The 23,497-nt window shown below is 38.3% G+C and overlaps 1 protein-coding gene across 5 annotated transcripts in view; it reads right to left on the reverse strand.

The window, feature by feature from the left end:
- The window catches only part of LOC107089558 (PH and SEC7 domain-containing protein 1-like), a 100,034-nt gene that overhangs the window by 48,222 nt on the left and 28,315 nt on the right, over window positions 1-23,497 (reverse strand). For 2 of the 5 annotated variants that reach the window (XM_015382425.1, XM_015382424.1), the window contains 5 exons: window positions 13,218-13,412; window positions 10,055-10,135; window positions 9,348-9,460; window positions 8,116-8,174; window positions 5,790-5,879 (listed from right to left, as the gene is read on the reverse strand). In XM_015382425.1, the coding sequence (XP_015237911.1) occupies window positions 5,790-5,879; window positions 8,116-8,174; window positions 9,348-9,460; window positions 10,055-10,135; window positions 13,218-13,412 (538 nt within the window). Of the gene's footprint in view, window positions 1-5,789; window positions 5,880-8,115; window positions 8,175-9,347; window positions 9,461-10,054; window positions 10,136-13,217; window positions 13,413-19,456; window positions 19,876-23,497 lie in introns of those variants that run through there. The other 3 variants (XM_015382428.1, XM_015382427.1, XM_015382426.1) reach the window with 3 other exon arrangements.

A 23,497-nucleotide genomic window follows, 5' to 3' on the forward strand; every position in this document is an offset into this window, starting at 1 on the left:
AGCTGAAAATGCTGCGACTGCAATCCTTCTTTCCTTCTTTTTCTTTTATCATTTCTTTTTTTTTGGGAGGTTGGTAATCAGCAGCTAGGTTAATACTGCGATCAAAGAAATCTTTTTATGCAGGCCGGGTGCCTCCAGGCGCATTGCTGCTCCCCTCAGGACACTGGCTTGTGACATTTCCTGGGCATCACGCTGCTGTGCGTTATGCTTAAGTTAGGTTGTCATACATATAAAGCATTTTAAGAAATTCTGGGACGTCAGGAATACGCTGGCTAAATCGCCAAGGTGTGACAGGGGCCTCAGCAAACAGATTTTTACTCTGTATCAAAGGGTTCTTGACAAAAATTTTTAGATAATTTTTAGAAAGTTTCAAACAAAAGCAGAAATGGACTCTAAAACATCACATTAAACATACCAATAAATGAAAATTCAGACCTAAAACAGACAGTACGTGCAAGAAAGCACCCAAAACTCTACAGCTGAATGTAAGGAGAACGTCAGTCAGAGTGATGTCAGAGACTGGGAGGCAGCCACAAGAAGCATCTTACCAAAGATATTTATGATGCAGGGTGTCAGATTTTTTCATGTGTCTGCATTCCATGATTAGATCTTAATGACGGCCAAATCCTGCCAGATTTACTGTTACCCATTAGCAAGATTATTTTCATTTTTTTTTCTCTGCTGCAGGTCAATCTGTCAAAAGTCCAAAAAACATTTAGTCTATAAATCAATGAATTCATTGAAATCCTAGAAAAGCCACAAAAATAATAATAATGTACATCAAGAAAGAAAATGATCTGTAACTTCAAATTCTAAAACACTTCTCTATATGTCTGCAACAGTCGCTTACTACTCACTACGTAGCTTAACGATTAAGGTTTAGGAGTGCATGGTCAGTGGGGTTACACCCAGAATATATCAGCTTTGAGTGGTAAAAATCAGGTAACTAAGTTTGTCACATTCAATCTGGGAATATGTACATGCCATCTTGTTAAAATACATGTAAATGCTATTACTTCTTCAGTAATATTTTATCTGAAGTTTTCCCCCCTTTCTTTTAAACAAAAAAATAAAAAATAGACTAGTAATATGGACATAATATCTATGTAGAATTAAACTAAATTAGGTAAGAATTGGAAAAATGCACTAAAATGTATGATTACTCTATAACCTCAAAATCCATCAGGTCGCCGGCGACCCATTTTAAAGCATTTACAAATAATAACTCTGAATGCATGAAAATTACACTGGTAAAATGTTTACCAATATTGACATGTTAGACATCGTTGGAATGCTTAGATCCTCCACAATTCAACTACCAAATTCATTTTTTGGACAAAGGGAGCACCAAAGCACAATTAACACAGAAATAGCAGCATGTCAAAATGTACCATGACAAAGCAGCCACAACAAGCAAGAATGTCACTACTGTTAGAAAAAAGACCTATTATTTTCAAGGATAAAAAACAACTTTGAGTCATGTTTTACCCAATTTTAATCTATATATTCAGAAACTAGAATGTGTCAGCTTTCAAATGATGCATCACACATGTAATTTGGGCTTACAGTTCCTAAGTTATTTGCTTTTCCAGTATGCAAAATAGGCGAGAATTTCCCAAAATGAGGTGGATGTTAAGAGGTTAACTGTACAATTTCTAATTTCAAATAGTTTTTCATGAATGCACCAGTGTGTAGCTCCTTCCCACACCGACAGCTGACTGAGCACAACGTGCTGCACAACGGACACAGGCAATAAAAACTGCAGCAGCCAGGACAGCAGAGGTGGAAGGGGTGAAACCACCAAGTCATCTGTATTTGTTCTGCCCAATCACTGAACCAGGTGAGTCCAATTCACTGTGCAGATTTGACTCACCTGGTTCAGTGGCTAGCAAAACAGATACATGGCATAGAGATGACTTGATGGATCCACATGTCCCACCTCTGCAAGACAGTTTCATGTAAACATAATTATAAAAGTTGACAAATGCTGATTGCTAGTGAAACTTACTCTGATCAGCACAACATCAAACAACACTGTAGTCCTGCTAAACCCTGTCATGCTGCTTGCTCAGTAAGGCCATAGCCCTTCTCTGCTGCAAAGACTTTCAGCCCTTACCAAAGATTTAGAATGCCTTCCACATGCTGTGACACCGTTTTACCCAAGTCATTTCATTGTACCAGATCCACATTTTCCCAGATAAAAGATTCTGGTCTGTAGTATTGGGATTAACAACTAAATGCCGATAAAGCTATGAGGGATAAAGAAAAGGAAATGTGTATAGTTGAGCTATGTCTGAGCTATGACCTTTATGGGCCGGTTTTCCAGTCGTGCAAGAACATTAGTAATGAGTTCATGGTTCTCCCCCGTCCTCCACAACCACCAGATCTATAACTAAGCACCTTTTGGATGTGTTAAAGTCAATGTCAGTTTTATTTATGAAGCACTTAAAATCAGCTTCTGACTGCCTTGTGACCTGTTGCCAACGCCTGCTGGAGCTATAGTCACAAAATGTTTTAAATACTGAAATTTTTGACTGCTGCGCCATCATTCTGACGGGGTCTTGGCTGCATCCTACAGTACCGGGCGGTGCTGTTGGCCTGGAGGGGGCTGATGCTGTTCCGCGTCGATAGAAACAAAAGCTCTGCGTGAATGGAGGCTCCTCTGAGACTGTTCCCAGGCAATCTTCAGCATCGAGAAGGGAAGCACAGCCTTCTGCAGGTGAAAATGAGGAGAGCACCCTAGATGCTTCCCTGCCAAATGCTGAAACATCCCCAGCCGGCTCCTCCCGGCCCCCTCCAGCTTCCACACCTTCTCCAGCATCGTCTGTCGCTGCTAAACCTGCCAAAGGCACCACTGCTGCTTCAACCATGTCAGCCTCTTCAACGCAGGGGGCTACCACCCTCACAGCATTGTCATCATCGTCCTCTTCCTCCCCTGAGCAAGGAGAAGCGAGTGCTTAAGGAGCTGGAGGCAGTAGTAGCAGCTCAACAACAGAGAGCTGTTCTAAACGAAATTTCGTTTTGTTTACACTTGTGTAAGAAAATGACTAAATAAAGTCTAAGACAGTATGAAAGTTCTGTACAGAATTAAGCACATTTGAAAAAAAAAAAAACATGTAAAAATGAAACAAAAATCTAAGAAAAACAGGTAGTTTACAGATTCAGATCTTAGAAATAAGCTTTTAGGAGTGATTTAAAAAGTTGTTGAAGCAGGAGAAGTGTGTTTAAGAGTATCTTTGAGGGAAGACCAAAGTGGTTGTAAGAAGCAGTCGACTGACAAACACTGCACTGCTGGATTGGCTGACAACAATCGGTCACATTAGAACTGAAGAAGCCTTAAGAACTGTTAAATTATTTAGATGGCTGCATTCTGGGAAAAATAAACAATGACAGATAAGAAGCAAAGGATCATAAGCTGGTCTATGATGCCAGGGCTGCAGAATTTGCTTTATCCTCCCTACTGGCACTAAACCGGACGGCAGATTCACACCTTGAGTTAGAACTCATTTTTCCAGGGTAAACAAACAGCATTTTATCAATTTTATCAAATTGAATTTTTTTGATTTTATTATAATTTGACTTTTTTATTTTTCTTAAACTCCCTTACTTGATCACCTAAACCCTGTAAATTTGCTGAAAAACAGGAAAATCCAAATTTAACAGCAAAGGGAGGAAGAAAATGTTTGTCTAACCTAAACCAAGCAGAGCGGTATATGTTAAGTGATATTTGTATGAATATATCATTGTCTTAAGCGAACAACAAAGCATAAAAGCATATTTAATTCCTACTAATAGAAAAGCTTTTTGTTTATTTATAAATCTGCATCTTACTTGTAATATGAGTTGTGAGAAAAGTCTAGCAACTATAAAGAATTTAATTTTCTTTAGATGTCATATGATAAAATGAGACATTTCTTCTTTGGCTTAATTTATTCCTCTACTAGTACTGCAGCATGAAATTGCATTAATTATAAAAACTTAACTGTCCTTTAAATAAAGGGAAACGTTGAGAGTTAATTTTTTTATAGAGATGCTTTTATTCTTCTGTTTGTTTGTTTTTCCGTTGGTTGAATTATGTTACAATGAACAGGGGTTAATATAATAAGCCACAAAAAAAAAATAAAACAATTTGAATGTAAGACATTTTCGTATTTATATTTCATAAAGTAGAAACAAATGGCGTTTTTTGACAGGGGAAAAGCTGCAGAGAATGTGAAACATTGTGTAAAACAATAGAAACATTGATCAGGCTTATTGCTTGTGTGTTCACAGTAAATCGAAACACCAGAGCCAGGCATGAGGGGGGAAATGGGAAAGTAAGAAAATGAGCTGAGGAAATGAGAGAAACATGGATGCTGGTGATGGTCGGGCTGGAAGCCATTTAGTAGCAGGAAATTATGAAGCGATAACAGAGAATAGAGGAGAGGAACAAACAAAAAAGGCTGTTTAGACACCAAATTACACTCCGCAATTAAGATAAACACAATTCCAAATAAGGAATATGTTGAGTTTAAAGATTGGGATTTTTTTTTGTCATTGTTGTTAATTCCAACAACAAATAAGTTGAAATTATTGTACAAGGTAAATTTAGAAGGGTATTAAAGGTTAAATTCTAACATAACCTACTTTTTTTCTAGTTAACCCTAAACATTTCATTTGAAGATACAGGCTTAGTTCTTGTTTTATTTGTGCACAATGCAGAAAATAACTATATGTAAAAGGTAACTTTTATGTTTTTGCAGCATCTATCAGTTAAGGACAACTTTAGGATTATATGGCACAGCTAGAGTCCTGTGAGCAACACAAACCTCATAGTGCTTGTCATGGACAGAGCAGCTGTTTTTAGGGAACTGGAAGGAAAACAGCGGATGCTGACATCTGATGTGACACAATCCAGGAAAGAACAAGCTAAGATGATATGACAAAGGTGGCAGCAAGACCCAGATTTGACTGTACTGCAGCTAAGCAGCTCAGATAAGGCAGCAGGAGCCAGTATAAGTCGGACAAAGAGGGAGAAGCGTTTGGCTCGAGGATAGAGCAGAAGGGAGTCTCACTGAGCAGGAATAAAAGAGCATGTGATGATTAAAAAGACTGTTCTTTGATTTATTCAAGTCTCAAAAAAAAAAGAAGTGATGCAGGACTGCTTTTGTCTCTATCTGGATCTGCTTGCGGCCACAAGGCGGCTCCTATCTGCCCTTAATAACCGACACGGCTTTTCATTTCAGTCTCATCATGGCAGCAGAAGGACACGGCCTCCTTCTCTCTTTCATGCATTATAAATACTCCATTACAACCTGTTGGCCGGCCCTCTGGGGCCTGTGGCATGTTGATGGACCACTCTGCAGATAATATCTCCAGCATCATTATCAGGAGCACTAAACTGATTTGGTTATATTACCGCAGCACACCCAAGGCCTCCGGCAGAACCTTGTCTGCAGAGGCGTAATCTGGTTAGGTCAACAAGGTTTGGGGAGAATAAAATTATAGAATACTGCAAAAGTCTTTCTCAGATATCCCCGTGGCTGATTTTATTTGACAACTCCGGACTTTAGGTCAAACTGCAATTAATCTTCTGTAGCCGAAACCAGGAAATGGCGAGCCCAGGCAGGCCTCTGATTGGTAGCCTCTGGAGAGGTTGTAGATGCCAGCTGGCAGCAAGCGTAGACCAAACAGCCAGACAGCCGCACAGATCTGAGGAACAATACACTGCTGGCACACACAGCCACCCTGCTGTCAGTCCTGTATGCCAACACATGTGCTGACTTTTTCAGACTATAAAAAGGACTTACTTTGAGCAGATCTTTGGGAAAATCTTGGCCATCATTCAGTCCTTCCAGGTTGCTAATAAACTGCGTGCACGACATTCTCTTGCCAATATTCTGGGGAAAAAATAGATTTAAAAATTAATTCCAATGTAAAAGAAATACCTGATTATATTTTTCCAACATATGCTACTACACAGTCTATTTTAGGTATAAACCTGAAATAACTTACTCCTGAGGGCTTATTCAGAGTCCTTTCGCCTGGAGGAAACACTCTTTAAATAACACTTCTTGTTATAGTAAATAACCTTTTTTTTTGTTTTTTTTTTACGGCCCTAGTGGCTCATTTTTTCGACAGTAGGCTGACAGGAAAGGGGTATGAGAGAGGGGTAGAGACATGCGGCAAAGGACCACAGGCCGGATTGGAACCCGGGTCGGCCGCATCGAGGACTTAGGCCTCCGTTCATGGGTCATGCATGCAAACCACTGTGCCACCTACACGCCCGTAGTAAATAACTTTTAAACAGGATTAAAACTTTAACACATTTAATTTAGTTTTAGCAGGGAGTTGAGACTTTTGCCAGATAACAAGGCTACAGAATTAACAAAAAAAATTAACACACATTAGACTTAATTATTGCTGGTACACCTCTTGTCAAAGTGGTTATCTGTCTGGTTATTTGTCTTTGTAGGGAATATTATATATAAAAGAATCTAGTTAAAACAGAGGGAACTTATGAATTACCTAAAATAAATAAATCTAAATGCTCTTTACTCATCATGGACATCTTAGAGTCTCTTTGCTTATATTTTAAGTGAAGGGTGTAATAGAAATTCTTCTGAGTAACACTTCTGACTTTACTGAGAGCTTTTTTCCCAAATTTATTTAAAATTTAATCTCCTTATATGTGGCATTATAGGTATTCAAGCTTGTTATTTAATCAAACAAAATACATTTAACCAGAATATTGAAGTCTAAATAAGTTATTGTGACCAATGAAATACACCTACATTCCTAAAATAGCTTTTCTCCAAAACACTGAATGATGATTTTAAAGTTATTATTTACTGTATTAATATTCAAGCCCTTCTTTTATCTCCTGTTGAGTTTGTTTTCAATGCAAACTCTGCTTTTTAGAATTTGCATACAGTATATAGATGTTTGACATATTAATACAGTTTTCACTTGCAATTGGTTCAACTCAGACCATCCATCAGGGGAGAGGGCTCTTATACTGCTCCATGCTCCTGTTTTATATTCAATTTGACAAAAAGATGGATGGATGGATGGATGGATGGATGGATGGATGGATGGATGGATGGACGGACGGACGCACTGGAAAAAATCAAAATCTAGACGAGTCATTTTTTTCTTAAAATAAGTGCATTTGCCCTTGGATTAAGGTAGTAAAAGAGACATCTTGCCAATGGAACAAGGCAATTTACACTTAGAATAAGAAAACAGAATAGAATTGTTTAATTTCAAGTGCGTATTATCTAATATTTATCAGAGTAAAAATACTCATTCCATTGGCAAACTATCTCATTTACCTACTCAAATTGAGTGGAAATACACTTAATTTAAGACATTTTTACTTATTTCTAGATAATTTTTCCAGTGCGGACTCCCCATACTTCTGCACACTGTTAAGAATTTGCAGCAGGGTTTTGATGAAATGTGCCAAAGTTTCACACCTTGGAAACAAAATGACACTTGAAATTATATGAGCTATATTTTTCTTAGCAAATCCCAAAAACAAGAAACACTGCAACAAAAAAAAATGTAAGATACTTCAGAATAGTTTGGCCATGATGGTGTCTGTAGAACTTCACTGAAACTATTATGTTGTGATCATTTTAACTGTGCTATACAAGCTGTGTTGACAATAATTTTCTGCAGTTGTCTGATACAGCTGATCTATCATACGTGAATAATCTGCTCTCATCACGTTTGCACAGTCACGGCCTGCATCGCATACCAGTCTCTCTGTGTACTTAGGTCAAAATTAAAACTGTATAAATGTGCAGAAACTTTCTGTTAGAGCTGATCCCCATTCCCATCTCTTTAATTAATCATTCTTCCACGGCGCTGCGCCCTCACCAAGCAGAGCTGCCAATGACCCAGATTTTAAAAAGAAGGCTGCGACTGTAAAATGAAAAGATTATTAACAGAGAAAGAGGCTCGAGTGTAAAAAACCTTCAGATCAGGATTGTGTGGTGATTTTGTATCTGAGAAATGTCACAGCTAATGTAAATCTTCTATGTTTAAAGCAAGACTCTTTCATTCCAGTGAGCTAATATCACATTTCAAATCACATCAATGCTTTAATTCACAAACTTCAATGGTACCTACCTGACCATATAGATCTGTGTTCAGCAGCATCAGAGCACAGGTGAGGGTATGAGCTGCATCTGCAGGATAGAAAAATAGTTTTCTTGACTATCTGACATGTTTTTTGCAGGGGTGTCTGACTTCAATCCTCAAAGGCCAGCCTGCATGCTTCAGATCTGCACCCTCTGTACACAGAGGCTTCAAAAGTTAGTTTCTAAGCATATTGTTAAATTTTGCATAGGCCTGGCAATGAACATATTTTTAATGTAGATGCATCAAACCTAAAACCATATAAAACAAAGAGGATAAAGATAATAGGAAACTGACCTGGAACAAAAATGATCTATTGTGTTTAAAATGAATAAAATAGTAAAAATTGCTACAAAAAATGCATAAATTTAGAATGATTAAAAAACAGAAAAGAAGAAAATAAACAGAACAGAACAAAAAAACAGAAGAAGAAAAAACAGACTTACACTTGCCTAAACCGAGCCTTGCAAGAGTTTTCTTTTATTTTTGTCTTCTACAAAACAACCCCAGACTTAACAGCCTCATTGAGATTTTTACACATGTAGAACCAGGGGCAACAATGAGACATAATATGATGATCTCATGTTTAACTAATTTACGGTTAAGAATGTTCTTTTAAGCTGAAGTAAAGTACCAGATATTTCCAAATCATGATTGAGATTGAACTACTGTATATACTTTCTACCACTGCCAGGTTATTTAAAATAAACTGTAGCTCAGATGAAAATCAAAGAAAGTTTGAGTCAACCTCCATGGTGAATATGAGAGGTTAGCTGGAGTTTACAATTAGAAGTTACTTAGTCAGCATCAAAGTTTCACCGCTTACTTCAGACTGTGTTATAACGCTGGCTTCAAAGTCTTAGATTTTTGAGCTGAGCTCATGTAAAATTGGAGCAACAACAACATCTACAGTGTTTCATTTAATATGTGTTTAAAGTGCTCTGAAGTCTGCGGTTGTAATGTCACTAAATGGGGAAAAGGAGTGTTTATAATTTTGTTTAAGTGTGTATGAGATAGATAGATAGATAGATAGATAGATAGATAGATAGATAGATAGATAGATAGATAGATAGATAGATAGATAGATAGATAGATAGATAATTATTTAGTATGCAGTTTTATAAAACAACAATAGCCTTCTGCATTTTCTGCAAAACAAAAAAAAAAACAACATTAAAGTTTATCCTTCAAGACTCTCTGAGAGTATTCCCCCCAGCCCTCACCCTCAGATGGCAGGGCTTTTGGGTTGCACTCCAAGTAGCGCCTGGAAAAGTGAGACAGCACCCTCTCCCTCTCCTGAGTCTCTCCCATCAGAGCAAACTGCCTGAGGAAAGTCCTGCAGCACAAACACAATTCATTTGCCAGATGGTTAACAAACAAAAAACTAGTTGTGCATTCAAATGTGACCTCGTTTGAATCCTTACGAGCATCGGCATGTAATACAGATATATGCATTAGTGTTTACTTTTTTGTACAGCTGAACAGATAGTTTAGGTAATTTTCTTGACATATAGTTCCCCTTATAAAAGAATTAAAACTGTATAAGGGTGGCCTGAAGAATGCATGCTATATACCTTACATATATTAATATGCAAATATTCAATAATTAGAGAAATTACAGTAGTGACTTTTTCCAAAAAAACAGTAAACTAAACATGACAATGCAATACCACAACTCCCCTCTAGAGAGCAGTATTTACCAGAGGAGAGTATCTCCTAAGGGCTCACAAAAATGCAGAAGTATCAGAAGTCATTGCTTTACTAAAACTGAATCTGTGATTAAAGCATAGTGAAGCATAGAAAATGACTTTCAAATGAGAAAATGAACACAATGAAGTTTTAATCACATTTCAAATATTAATAGTGGGCATTAATTTTTAATCAAAGGCATTTTTGGTTTGTATTCAAAAGAGGTGATGGGCTTTCTTACCGCAGTGCTTGGTCGAGAGTTAGGCCGGTGAAACTGAAGAAACTTAGATACTCTTCTGCAACCATACGGCTGAAGTCATTGCTGCAAACAAACAGACAGATGACGCCAACAATTTTAGGCAACCATGACAGGACAGAAAAAAACAACAGAAGAACAAACATGAGAACAAAGGATCAGGAAAGGAAAAAAGGCTGAGCGTTCAAAGAGTTCAAGCTTCCTGCTTTTGCTGAAGAAGTCTTTGTTTGTGCCATCATTCAGCTTTAACTTGGAGGCCAGAATAAAGGAAACATAATAAAAGAAGAGATTCCCAGGGTGCATCTGTCAAAAAGTGAGACAAACACTTTAAACCAAATAAGTTTCTCATCAGTTCCAGCAAACCAGCTGACAGACTGACTGAACACTAGAGCTCTGAAGATTGGTTTAAACACTGTATCAAATAAAAGGAAACTCAGGAAATGAACAACAAAGTGATTTTTTTTCTCTAGGACACAAACAAAACACTTGAACATGGAAAAACTGGTATAAAATTGGAAAAGTATGCTGTTTAAATCTCCTCATTCCTCTGATACCACAAGAAAATAGCATTGCACACTATTTCTGTCAGAAGTCACCTAATACTTATACATTGTCCACCTTATAAGGTGTTCAGTGAAAGCCTCGGAGGTTTGAACACCAAAGGAACAAAACAGAGAGGATGGTGAAAAAATATTAGAAAACTTTAAGGCATTGTTAAGGTAAAGAACAATATCCTAAACTTTAAACATCTTACAGTGCTCTGCAAACCCATCAAGATATAGTCATCCACCTAAACTAAAAGATCAGCTAAAGGGGGTTGTAAACAGAGAACTGCAAAAATCTGCAAAAAGAAAAAAACAAACAAACAGAGAAATAAGGTGCTCTCCTCAGATCAGAGCAAAATGAAACTTAAATAAATAAAAATGTGAAGTGGAAAACCTATTCAATAAACATAACATCCCCCCACAAAAACACGGTGTTATTGGTATGATGCTAAGGGGATGCCTTTTATTAGCTGAGACAAGGAAGCTGAGCAGAGCACATGGAAAGACTAATGTCTATAAATACACGGGAAGACATTTAAAAGTCTTAAAAAGACTTGTGTTAAGACAAAGTCTTAACATAAAGCCATAGCAACAATAGAAATATTTAGATCAACAAATGGTCTTGTTAGTCCAAACCTAAAACCAGCTAAGAATCTGCGGCAAGGATAGAAAATGTCTACATGTGCTGAGTTAATGGAGACATATTCCGAGCTCTGGAATATGTGTTTGAATGTCTGTTTTAAATGAGCTTTATATTTCGAGTATTTAATGATCCAAATTCAATTAAAAGATGTTCCATAAATCAAAAAACAAAATAAAAAGCAAAGAATAGACAAGAAGAACAAATATCATCGCAGTCTTAAAAAAAATAGAACTTAAAACTAACTTTGATAAATACAAAAACAAAAAAGTATGTTTAATAACCCTTAGGCCCGAACTACATTTAAGGTTGTAAACAGTCTGTCAAATAAACATTGGAAGCAATAACAACAACAACTAAGAGAAAACTGTCCTTCCAGACACTTATGGTCTCACAGAAGAACAGCCGGATTTGATTAGAAATATTAGATGGTGTAATAATACAAGTTGTATGTACAGCTTGCACATCTGCTGAACAACATGTCATGTTTTTTAACGAAACCTGCTGAGCTCCACGTTTCACTACTGGTTTATAAGTAACACTGCAGCTCTGCTTGAAAAGACCCCAGGTGATAAAGTGAGCTGCAAAAAGAGTGAAAACATTTTGGCCAAGACATAAATGAAAAAGGCCCCAGCAGCTGAGAAGACGAAATCCAATATCCACCAAGAATGTGATCATGTGACTGCAGCAGTTTATCTTTCAACTTAACTCCTTATAGTGAACTTTTGCTCTGGGATTACCTGCAAATATTGCAATATCACAACAAAATCTAGACAAATATGATCCTTTTACTTAACCATTACTTAGGTTTATTAAGTTCTTTATTACATTTTTACAAAATACCAAATTCCTAAAGAATTAGTTATAAATATCAGCTACATGACAATTATTAGAACCTCTGTTACAGACCTATGAAAAGCCTTTGGATAAATTCTGCTTATGTTTAGCAGTACAATATCAACGGGAATTTTTAATTCTTTTTTTTTTTATATTGGGAGAAAAAAAGGCTCATGTTAAAGGTATATTGGAGGATATTTTTTTTTTCCAGGTGGATCATCAAAATAAGTGGTCCTCCTAATTGTCAATCACTCTGGTGATACGTTTACCTAAGGCCGTCCTACATGCTTGTTTTCATTTCCATTTACCGGTGGTGAGTCTGACATAGTGGAAACATAAAATCTTCTTTTGGAAAATAAGCTTGTATAAGCAACGCAAACAGCAACTTTTAAACAGAGCGTGCACAAGGAGAAATGGGCTTGTGCATGCTCTTGCATGCGTTTAATAGGCATTCCCACTGGGGAGCGGGTACAGGGTTGTGCATGTGCATTTTTAATAAAAGTGGAGAGGGTGGGTTTTTTGCAAAATTAGCAAAAATCCTTAACTATACCTTTAATGTACAAGCGGATGTAGGACTGAGGACTTGGGTTGCCCCTGAAGACGGTTGGATTTATGTGAAGATAACGATTCCGGTATTGATTTAATCATGAGTTTAAGAGCATTGTTATACTGCAAGACCCAGTGATGACCCAGATTCATATTTCTCAGAGAGGTTAGTAGATGGTCCCAGCGTTTCATATAGTTCAAATTAAATAACGCAATATGACAACCTGAAAACTTGATTTTAGGCCATTTAAAGAGCTGTTCAGTCAAAACCTGCCATATCATTTATAAACATCTTAAGGATAAATAATATGTGAAATTCTGTCTCAAGTCTTTGCAGAATTTTTTCTCATTCCTTCATGGCATTGCGCCAGGATGTCTGCTCTAGATTGATATCCTAAGCACTTAACCTATTAACATGTACTTGTTATCAAAGCTCATAATGTGAAGTAGTTGTCATGTACTAGACTAAGAAATAAGTAAAAAAGTAAAAAAGTGTGACAGATATAAATCACCAATACTGGAGAACTATCAAAACCAGATGGCCACATTTTAAGAGCATTATGAACCCCTCGTTGCTCACTTCTTGCTGAGGTGGCGTGACACATCAGATTTCCTGAATCCATCCAAGTGAAAGAGACGCTTGGCAAGACGTTTGGCAGCTGCCACATCTCCACGGTGGCTGCCGTTGGTCAAGGTGTCACTGCTTCCCAGACCCAGCCGGTCACTGAGGTTCTGGTCCAGCTCTGAGTCTGTCGCCAGACGGCCCTTCTCCCTGCTGACAGTGTATGTGGGAAAGGGACAGGGAAAGTTGAGGAAATGATTAAGATGAGGCACTAGACAAAATGGAATACAGAAACAGATTTTTACTCATGATAAAAAAAAAATGAACATAAGAAAATGGTACATGGTAAACTTGAACTGTAAATACATGAAAAGGAATCCAAGAAAAGGTGGACACTCTTTCTTGGACCACCAATTTATCCTGGTGGAGTAGTTTTCAGTGATTGAATAAATACAATTACAAATAAATACTATGTTTTCTTGGCCTTTGATGTCATGGGTACTCCCATGACAAAAAGACTTAGAGGCAGAAAATGAGTTGTTCAAAAGTCCTCCTGAAGATGACAACATTGATGCTAGGGACATTGCCTTGTACTGCAGCTGAAGTCATAAAGGTGGTCAAAAAGCTCAACGATGGCACGGCTGAGGGGGAGGATGAGACCCACCCTTAGTATTTCAGGTCTCTGATGCTTTTTGCTGTCCTTCAACATTGAGCAGTAATTTATCAGAGTTCCCCTGGACTGGCATGATGGTGTGGTGGACCCAGTGGGACCGGGGAGCGTGTTCCTACTACAGAGTGGATAAACTCTGTACACCAACGTTCTGGTGAAGAAAGCCTGCCTACTTGTCCAACTTTGGGTAAGGAGTAGTAGTATGGTTTTACTCCTAGTTGTGGAACAATGAAAGCAGCTCTACACCCTTAGGGTCAACCCTGTGCTGGGGGATTCATTGGATTTTTCCTAGCCAGCCCATTACATTATGGACCTGGTATTCGACTGTGTCTCTTATGGTACCCTCCAGGTGTACGGAGTCAGAGATCCTTTACCTTGAGCCATTCAATTTTTATACAAGCAGAGCAAGACTATGATTGAGTTGTACCGGTTCCAAAATCATGAGCAGAGCTGCTACTCCTTCACCTAAAAAGGAATTAGGTAACGTGGCTTATGCATCAATTTTAAATGTATTTTGATCGCCTCCTGTGGGAAGTTTTCCAGGCATGTCTCAACAGAAGATGGTCCAAGGAATGGCCCAGGTCAGAGGGGTTATTTCTCTTGGGTGGGCTTTAAAATCTTCCAGTTTACCCCAGAGGTGCTGGAGGATGTGTCTGGGAAAAAGAAGCTCTGGGTGTCTCTGCTTAAACCAGAGCCCCCACCTTGTTCCAGATAAAATACCCAATTCAGTGCTCTGAAGAAAAGAGATATTTTTACTGATTACTGAAATGGGTAATAATCTTTTAATGCCATTCCTTGAAATAACATTAAACACGATGTTAAACTTTGTATGTAAAGATGTGACAAATAAAAGACACAAGGTGAACTAACATAGGTGAATGTAATGTAGTTAAAAAGTGAAATAAACAAAAGCTATGGATATGGAGTTATTTTTGTATTTTTATTAAATTCATAAGAAAAAGCAATCTGAATGTGAAATTAATGTGCTAGGAATAAATAAATAACTCCATAACAGAGGGCTTTATATCTAAAGCATGACACTCATGTACATGTAGTAACACAATGTTGTTAAAGATTTATTTATTACTGACCTTATACAGTAAAAACTGCATTTACAATATCCTGTCTTGCAATTTTCTTGCTCTTCTTCTATCTTTTCTAAAAGCTCCTTATAAGCAATGATTGGTTCATAAGTTCAAATGAATTACATCTGGATTCTACTCTAATAATATTCTAAGCATGTTATGTCACAAATGCAAATTATTTGAGCCTTTGCTAAACTATGGATGACAAAATTAGGATTTTGTGTTCATTTAGTAAAAAAAAAAAAAAAGGTTTGAAGGCTTTTTTTGCAGCCATTGCAAGCTGTGTAACTTCTCTTGTTGAGCCAGCTGGCCAGAGAAAACAAAAACTGCCTGCAGTTATGATGGGAAACTAAACAAACACTGTCTAAAAACACAAGATTTTATTTAGAATTCACAAAAGTTGTCTGAAGCATGTCAAAAACCCTTTAATAAATTAGCTTTTCTGGGGGTTTTACCAGATTGTGGCCGTTTGCAAAACTTTAAACCTTTTCACATTTTTGTCAAGCTACAAAACCACACTTCAGTGTGTTTTATCTGATTGACAAAGGGCATGAAAAGAATATGTTACACTGTTTTGAACATTTTTCTTTAGAAGAGTGTGGTACACGTTTTTCAGACAGTTTTGCACATAGGGACAGAAATGCTTTTCCATTATTGATTGGAAAATACCTCAGGCTTAAACAAATTGAAAGAACAGCGTCAGTCGACAAAAATTGATGCGCATTCCCAGAGTGACAAAAGTCTGGCCTTTCACTGGGCTATTCTAACACAAAAGTGTTTTGATTTAAAACATTTCCTTATAATTGGCTATATTCTTAGGTTTATAAACTCGCTGGAGTGTGAACCTGATTTGCACGCTTAAAAGCAATGTAGGAAAGTGCTCTGTGTTTTAAATTGTCTTTTTAAATAAGTGAAACAACAGCCCTAAAATAGCTGAAAATCATGTGCTACCTTAAACAGTGTACCAACAAGCTAAAAATCATTTTACAAGTATCAAATCATCATTTTAATTAAAGTGTGGCTAATACCGTAAATGTGTTTTTGTTTTTAAGCAATAAACAGAAAAACTAGATAGAGTCAGATACCAACTTTCTGTTGTTAACTAGGTGAGGTGTTTGGAGAAATTTTCCCGCAAAGCTCAACAATGTTCTAGTCAGTCACTGTTTTTGATGTTCAAAATATTAGTTTCTGGGCTATAACTTGGTAGTTGGGACAGACTGTAGAGAAAAACGGTCTTGATTGCTCACACTTTGCTAGATTTCAATTCAATTCAATAAAAAATATATATATATTTTGATCACAAAGGGAAGTTAGATGTTGCTGCAACTCATTTCAGTGAGTTTTTTGTAAATATTCTGTGGTGCTTTGTCTTGCACCAGATCTGAAGAAGTCTTTGGCTGAAGAGATTCAATTTTTGTTAACAGTTTTCTAAATAGGGTGTTCAGGGTCCATTATGTTCTTTATTTTATGAAAACTTTTTTTTAAAAAAGTAATTTGCTCTGATGCTGTTACACCAGCAGATGATGGCGAGAGAGATCACATCCTTCACCCCCTTATAGAAGATATGCAGCATCTTAATGTAAACAATGAATGACCTAAGTTTGTTATCCAGGAGAACATCAAGTTGTTTATACTCCTCCACCACCTTCACTTCTTCTCCAATTATGGTAATAACATTTGATTGTTTCCACACCAAGGCCACCAAGCAGTGCACCAGCTCCCTGTGCTCAGCTTCTTGTCCATCGTTGATACACCCAATGACTGCAGAGTCATCTGAGTATTTCTGCAGATGACAGGACTGTGTCTTGTACTGAAAGTCAGACATGTAGAGACTAAAGGCTGATTTATACTTCGAAACCAGGTCCTGTGCGTAGGTGTCACAGTGAACAAAAAGACGTCCCCGCTCCCATGAGACACTCCGCTGCACCTCTCCCAAATTGTAACTGACCGCAGACAGTGCCACCGACAGGAGGCTGGCTTGTTTAGTTATTATGACCAAATTTGTGTAAAATTACTCGTGAAGTTAGACAAGCTAGAAGATCGAGGTGCACGAGAACGCTGGGATCCTTTTTCCACTTGGATCCCCCGCTCTTTTTGACTGTCATGTCCCTTCGTTATAGGACTAAACCCGCCCCCACTTCCTTATCGCCTCGACCATATCTAGACCCACAGCATATAGCACAGACCACACTTCAATACTGAGCATAAATCAAAAATGTCTGAGTCAGGTTCACAGTGACACACTGCTGCAGGAGTATAAACAGCCCTCAAAAAGGAATGGTGAGAGTACCATTCCCTGTGGTGCTCCTTTGCTGCTGACTACCTGATTAGACAGTTGACCCTTCAGTATCACAAACTATAGTCTGTCAGGTAGCTTTTTGATCCAGGTAATTGTTGATGTCTCCACTTGAGTTTTCTGGAGGTTCTGACAATGAACAATCAGAATGAATTGCATTCAATGCAGTAGAGAAATCCTCACAATGATGTCTGTCTTGTCTAAATGACAGGGTAAAATACAGGGGTCTTGATAGCTACTTCTTTGTTTGCTGACGTGAACCAACAGAAGTCTCTCTACAGTAGGACCTTCATGGTGTGAGATGTCAGGGCAACAGCTCAATAGTTATTGAGGACTGTTGAATGAGTTTTTTTTATACTGGAACAAGGCAGGAAGTGGAACAGTCTCATGGGTCAGGCTAAGGTTAAAGAAGTTATGCATCTATTGTTGTCCATTAGAAGGGAAAGATGCTGAACTTGTTCCTGAACCTAGTGTAGGATATGTTCATTTAATTGGCTCTGTCCAGACTTTCAACTGTCTGAACCTTCTTCAGCTTTAAGCCTGTGTTCTTCTTCATCCCTGAAAACACATCTCTAATATTGTTCACTTGGAGCTACGTATCCAGTTTCTCACCGTACGCCTCCTTGCTTTCTCTTAATCTGACCAAAAGCTGCTTCTGTATACTCCTCAAAAATTCCCTGTCTCCTTTCCTAAAGGCTCTTTTCTCATTCCTTAGAAGTTCCTTCAGATCGCTCGTGAGCCTGGGTTTGTTATTTGAGGAAGTATCTCACTGTTCTGTTGGGGATAGTCTCATCCACACAGATGTATATAAAGTCAGTCACACATTTAGACATTTCATGCCCTTTCTATGTGGCTGACAAAGTCCATCGCGGCTTGTAGGCTTGAAACTGCCTTGTAGGGCCTTTTTAGCTTCCCAAGACCTTCTCTACACCTTCTATACCTTCTCTTTAATGCAGATTATCTCTTATCTGCAGAGATTATCTCTGCAGATAATTTTTTTTGTTATGGTAAAGCAGTGGACAAACTATTGAGAAGTCAGGAGAGAAACAAAGCGTAAGACATGGTCAAAATCACCACTTTTAGTCACAGATACAATTGGTTGTTAATTTACCATATAGTAACGTCTCATATGTATTCAACATAACCCCACACACGGAAATGAACAAAGTCATTAAAACATTTTGGTTAAGGCCCAGTTAAGAAAACTAACATCCATATAGGGTGCATGACCCAAGGTTTCCCAGCAGAGCAGTCTCAGAACAATCACATCACCTCCGTTCGCTTCATTCCTCCCCGTAGTTTATCCTGGGGACAAGTGAACCACAGGCAGGAGACATACACCACCCATGCAATCTATGTTTCACCCCTGTTTCCATGATCCAGTCCTCTTATGGACACTGTGTGTACATTTTGCAGAAGACAGAATTCAGTATAGGCTTCTACCACTTTCCTATCGAGCTATAACTTCTTCAGCAATCTAAGCAACAGTAACTATGGTTCACATCACAGAATCTAACCTTCACGCTCTCCATCATATCAGCAGGATATGGAAGAGGAAGCAGCGATGATCCAGCTATTGATACTGACCTCTGCCGGCCAGGAATACCCCAAAATAACTGCAGAGTTTCAGATTGTGTCCCTTGTGTTGCTTTTGAAAAAGGATTCTCTGTAGGGGATTGAGTCCTCAACTTTTAAATAGGCTTTGCTTCACAATTTTCTCAAGGGTGCTGTTAAACCTGCTGACTGCACAACTTTTCTATCACACTTTCTTTCCTCTCTCTATAAATAGGCAGGAATACAGCACTGTCTGAATAGCCAGTTTCTTAATTACTGAGCTTTTGTTGTTGACACTCCTAGTGGAGGGTGTCATTTACTCTCTGCTGAGTAACCTTCAAGTCAGCAGTCCTCCCCCTCATTGTGTAGACTGCAACACAACTCTGTCTTAGTCTTTTATGGATCTTGTCTAACAGAGAGAATTTCTGGGAATTAAATTTTAAGCTTTTGATTTTTAAGTACGCCCGTCATTTTCAGAATCACCAGAGATAAATAGTTTAGGAGAAAATGATAATTTAAACAACTGAAAGAAGAGATCCTCGCTACTATATCTATTTTACCCACAGACAGGTACCACAACTAAAGGACAATTGGTGCTTATACCCCACTTTCTCACCAAGCAGGTGAAACAGGTTCCAGGCTGTAGGCCTACCTGTTGCAGGATCTCCTTTGTGTGAAATTTCGCTTGTCTCCAGCTGCAGAGGCACTTTGACAGCGCAAGACAGATTGTGACTTCGCTGTAGATGCCGCACCGCCATCTCGCCTTCGACTTTCCCCTCGTATCCCTCTGGCATTGTACCCTGTCGGCATCACCATTTAGTCCTGAGACCTAATGCAGAGAAACACCTGTGCCAGCTCCCCTGAGACCGATATTTGGACATGCTCTCTGCTTGGTCCTGACCCTGACTGAAACCTCATGAGTTTTTTCCACTTTCTCACTCTCCCACTGAGTTTACTGTCATCTGATCTTCACAGCCAGCCTTCTTAGCCTCTAAAAGCAAAAGGAGCTGTTTGTCCTCCAAAGCTGCTCCGTTTCTAACTTTTCCAAGTCTGTTTGATGTGTTCTCTCTCTTCCCGCATTTTACTCCTCCTCCTTCTCTGTCTCCCTCCCTATTTCCCTGTGTAAACATTCACCATGCCTCTTGCTGACCTTGCATTTAGAGCATGGAATGAGATTTGGTTTCTATATCTCCTCAAAAATCAACATGAGTTTACCTTTCATTCATTTCTTTCACTTAATGCATCTCCAATTACACACAGCTTGTTCATCTATTGAGCGCCCCACAAATTATTTTTTTGTGCGAGATCTTTTCACACACCTGTAGAGTAAACAAAAGCTAAACGGTGTCAGGTTTAAGCTCCATATCTCTGGGCTGCATGCCTCTGAAATTCTTCTACATCCTTAACTGCTTGGGGCGAAGAGTTGCTCTCCTTTTGTCAACATCCGAGGCTGTTGTGAAGTCTGTTTACAGCATGCCTTTCATGAGGGTCTGCAGAAGTGTTCTCAGCCACAAGATTAACTGCACTGTAGTTTGGGCGATCCCACCTGTTTAGCACTGAGTCATCAAGAGATGACACAATGGCGAGAGGTCCTGAGAGAATTTCCAGTGTCAGCTTCTCTCAGTCCACTTGGCAGCTCCAAACAATGAGCCACTGTCTGAGGATACAGACCAACTGAAAAGAGTAGTTCTATGGAAGGAATGAGAGGGGCAAAGGCGAAAGAACCTCCTTCTCTTACAGTGTCTTGCGTAAGTTTTCAAACCTCAAAAAAAAAATTATTTTTATTTTACAGCTGTAGAGTTTAAAAAGTTGTATCTGTTTTTTTTTTATTTGGTAGACAAACATTATAGTGCTCAACTGTGAATTGCAAAAAATAAAATTGTTCTTCAAATGTTTTTCTATTTTGATGTACAGTATACTTTAACACTTGTCAAATTTAACATTTTTTTCTGTCTTTTTTTTTGCAACCATCACACTTAATTTCACTACTTCGACAGTTTAGGGTTTTCTATTCTGTTTGTCATTTCTTAAAAAAATATTTCTAATGCTCTTTTTGGTGTGGGTCTATATTATATAATCCTAATAAAAGACATTGTTAAGTTAGTAACAGGAAACCTGGAAAAACATTGACGATTTTGCAATAATCTTGCAAAGCTTTGTATCAAAGTATGTCCAAACCAGCTGTGATATCTGTGGCAAAACTCACAAATGGTGATAAGATCGACACTACCTTCTCAATCTGTTTCTTTTGTGCAGATTTTTTTAAAAATGGAGTGAATTTGTGATAAGATAACAATTTTTTTCTTCTTAAATAATTAAGGAATGAATCAGCTTAAATTCAAGACTGTATTCCTTGTTTCTATAAATATCCCCCTTCCTGTTGCATAGAACAAAATGAATTTTATCTTTTGATGCCATCTAGTGGACAAAGTCACAAGCATGCTTGCCTCTGCAGTGCGGTCTGTTAGTAAGTCAGGTGTTAATGACAAAGACAGGTGAAAGCAAACATTTGACTCTAACCTCTCATACAAGCTCATTGAACCCATGTGGAAATAATGCTTTTTCATCACAGCTCAATAGAATATAAACTTGAACAGCATATCAATAATCATTAGGCAGTCCCTAATGACTACAGCAACAGCTATCTGTCTAAAAAATGCATAAAAATACAACATTCATGCATGCAAATAAAGCATGCACCTCCTCTGCACTCTTATTTATGACCACCTGGATGCTCAGGTGCATGAAAAATAATTACCGACAAGGAAATAGTCCAAGATGGAGTTACACACACCTCTAAAATCTGTTAGACACTGTGGGACCATATGATGGTTTAAAATGACCTTCACTTTATGTCACTGCAGCACTATTCCGCTCAAGGAGAATGACACAGATTCTGTAGAGTCAGTAGCAACAGAACTTTAGCAGGAGAATATTTCCCATGCATAATTTTACATCATAAGCTCTAAAGTAACATTTAACCATAATTATGCATAAATGTTTATTTGCTTCTTCGTTTTGTAAAGAACTAAAATTTATGCTTTTTTTCCAAACAAGATGTGAAACCAGGAATATCTAATGCTGCTGGAGACAAACCACTGGTTTGTAGGGAATAAGTCTATTTATCAGCAATATGTTCTTAGTTTCTGCTGCATGCTTAGAGGGGAAACGGAAATGTCTGCAATCAGCAAACTTACCCCTAGATGGCAACCAATCATCCAAAAATTTAAAGACCTACAACAAGCAAGTTGTAGTTCATCCCCTGTCATGAATCCTGGTGGATACAGTTGTTTAAACAAGAAAAGAGAGATAATAGAAAGCAAAGATTACAGTTATACTGCAGAATCAGTCAAAGTTAAATTTGTGGAGGTTTTTTTTTTTTAATCCAATATTTCATATATTTCCATAATATACTTATAGGTATATGAGATAGCTAGAAGCATTTCAGCTAGATACAAAATTAAACATTGCAAAGCTGCCTTGAATCCAGGTGGAGCATAAAAGGATGAGTTGTGTCTGAGCTGACACATAATATGTTTCCTGCATATAAATGCTGCTTATCTATCCATCCTATTTCTTCCACTTATCCAAGATACAGCGACAGAGGCAACAGTTCCCAGAGGAAAACCTAGATATCCCTTCGTGAAACTCTATGGGTCATTCTGAAGGATCCCAAGGGTTTTCCTTGTTCAGGAGGATGGATATTTCAACCTCAGCCTTTCATTGTAGAGAAGAAGAGCTCTTCAAGCCCTCCCACCACACCATGTTACTCAGTTCCTCATGATAGTTGGTAGAGAGGACAGTATTAAAGAGAGGGGGAAGACATTTGGTAAAAGTCAACAGGCCAGGACTTGAACCAGTGAGGACCACATGCAGAGGGGCATCATCACCATGCCCCTCCTCATCAAATTTCTAAGCATAAGTCTGGCCACTGTAAGGAGGAGGCTAATTTCTGATGCAAGGGCTGGTTCTTTGGTCATACCTGTTCAACCTAAAGTGAGCAATTGAAAAAGATGGACCAGTAAATTGAGAATGATGGGTATCTGTGTGGCTTTTAAAGACTTTCCAATCTCTGTATGCCTAAAAAACAAAACAAAAGGTGTGTCGACAGAATGACCACAGGGTCCTGTTCATTCCCATTGTGGATTGCAGTGCACCAGGGCTGCCGCTTGTCAAACCTCAGGATAGATCTTTGTTTTTCTACAAGTACTGTAATATGGCTCTATCTGCATCCTTAGGCTATAACCTCCAGCCAGACTGGAGCAGTTTTCAGCTGAAAGTAAACCAGCCACTATAAGAGAAGCTCCTCTAAGCCTGAGGCCATGGTTTTTTATGGGAAATGGAAAGTTCATCCATGTTCATATGTGGTGAGTAAAACTCTATGTTTTCAGACTGCGTAGGCCAAGTCCCTACATTCTCAGGGGAGGGGCATTCTAGCAGACACTAGTCCAAAAGACAAACAGTCTTTATCCTGTGGTCAATTGCACAGGGGATACGACACTGAAAATCTGACCTGCTGGCAAGAGACAACATTCTTCATGCTTATCCAAAGTTAAGTCCTATCTGTAGGAACAGGCTGCCTGCATCTTCTTTTCAGATTTTTGCAGGAATGGCTGGAACCAAAGAGGCACCAGAGACTCATCCTTCTCCTTCCAAAACCGTCACAGAGCCAAGGATCAGCGTAGGAACCACC

This window comes from Cyprinodon variegatus, unplaced genomic scaffold, assembly GCF_000732505.1.
Source record: "Cyprinodon variegatus isolate N-32 unplaced genomic scaffold, C_variegatus-1.0 Scaffold256, whole genome shotgun sequence".
Classification (NCBI taxonomy): domain Eukaryota; kingdom Metazoa; phylum Chordata; class Actinopteri; order Cyprinodontiformes; family Cyprinodontidae; genus Cyprinodon; species Cyprinodon variegatus.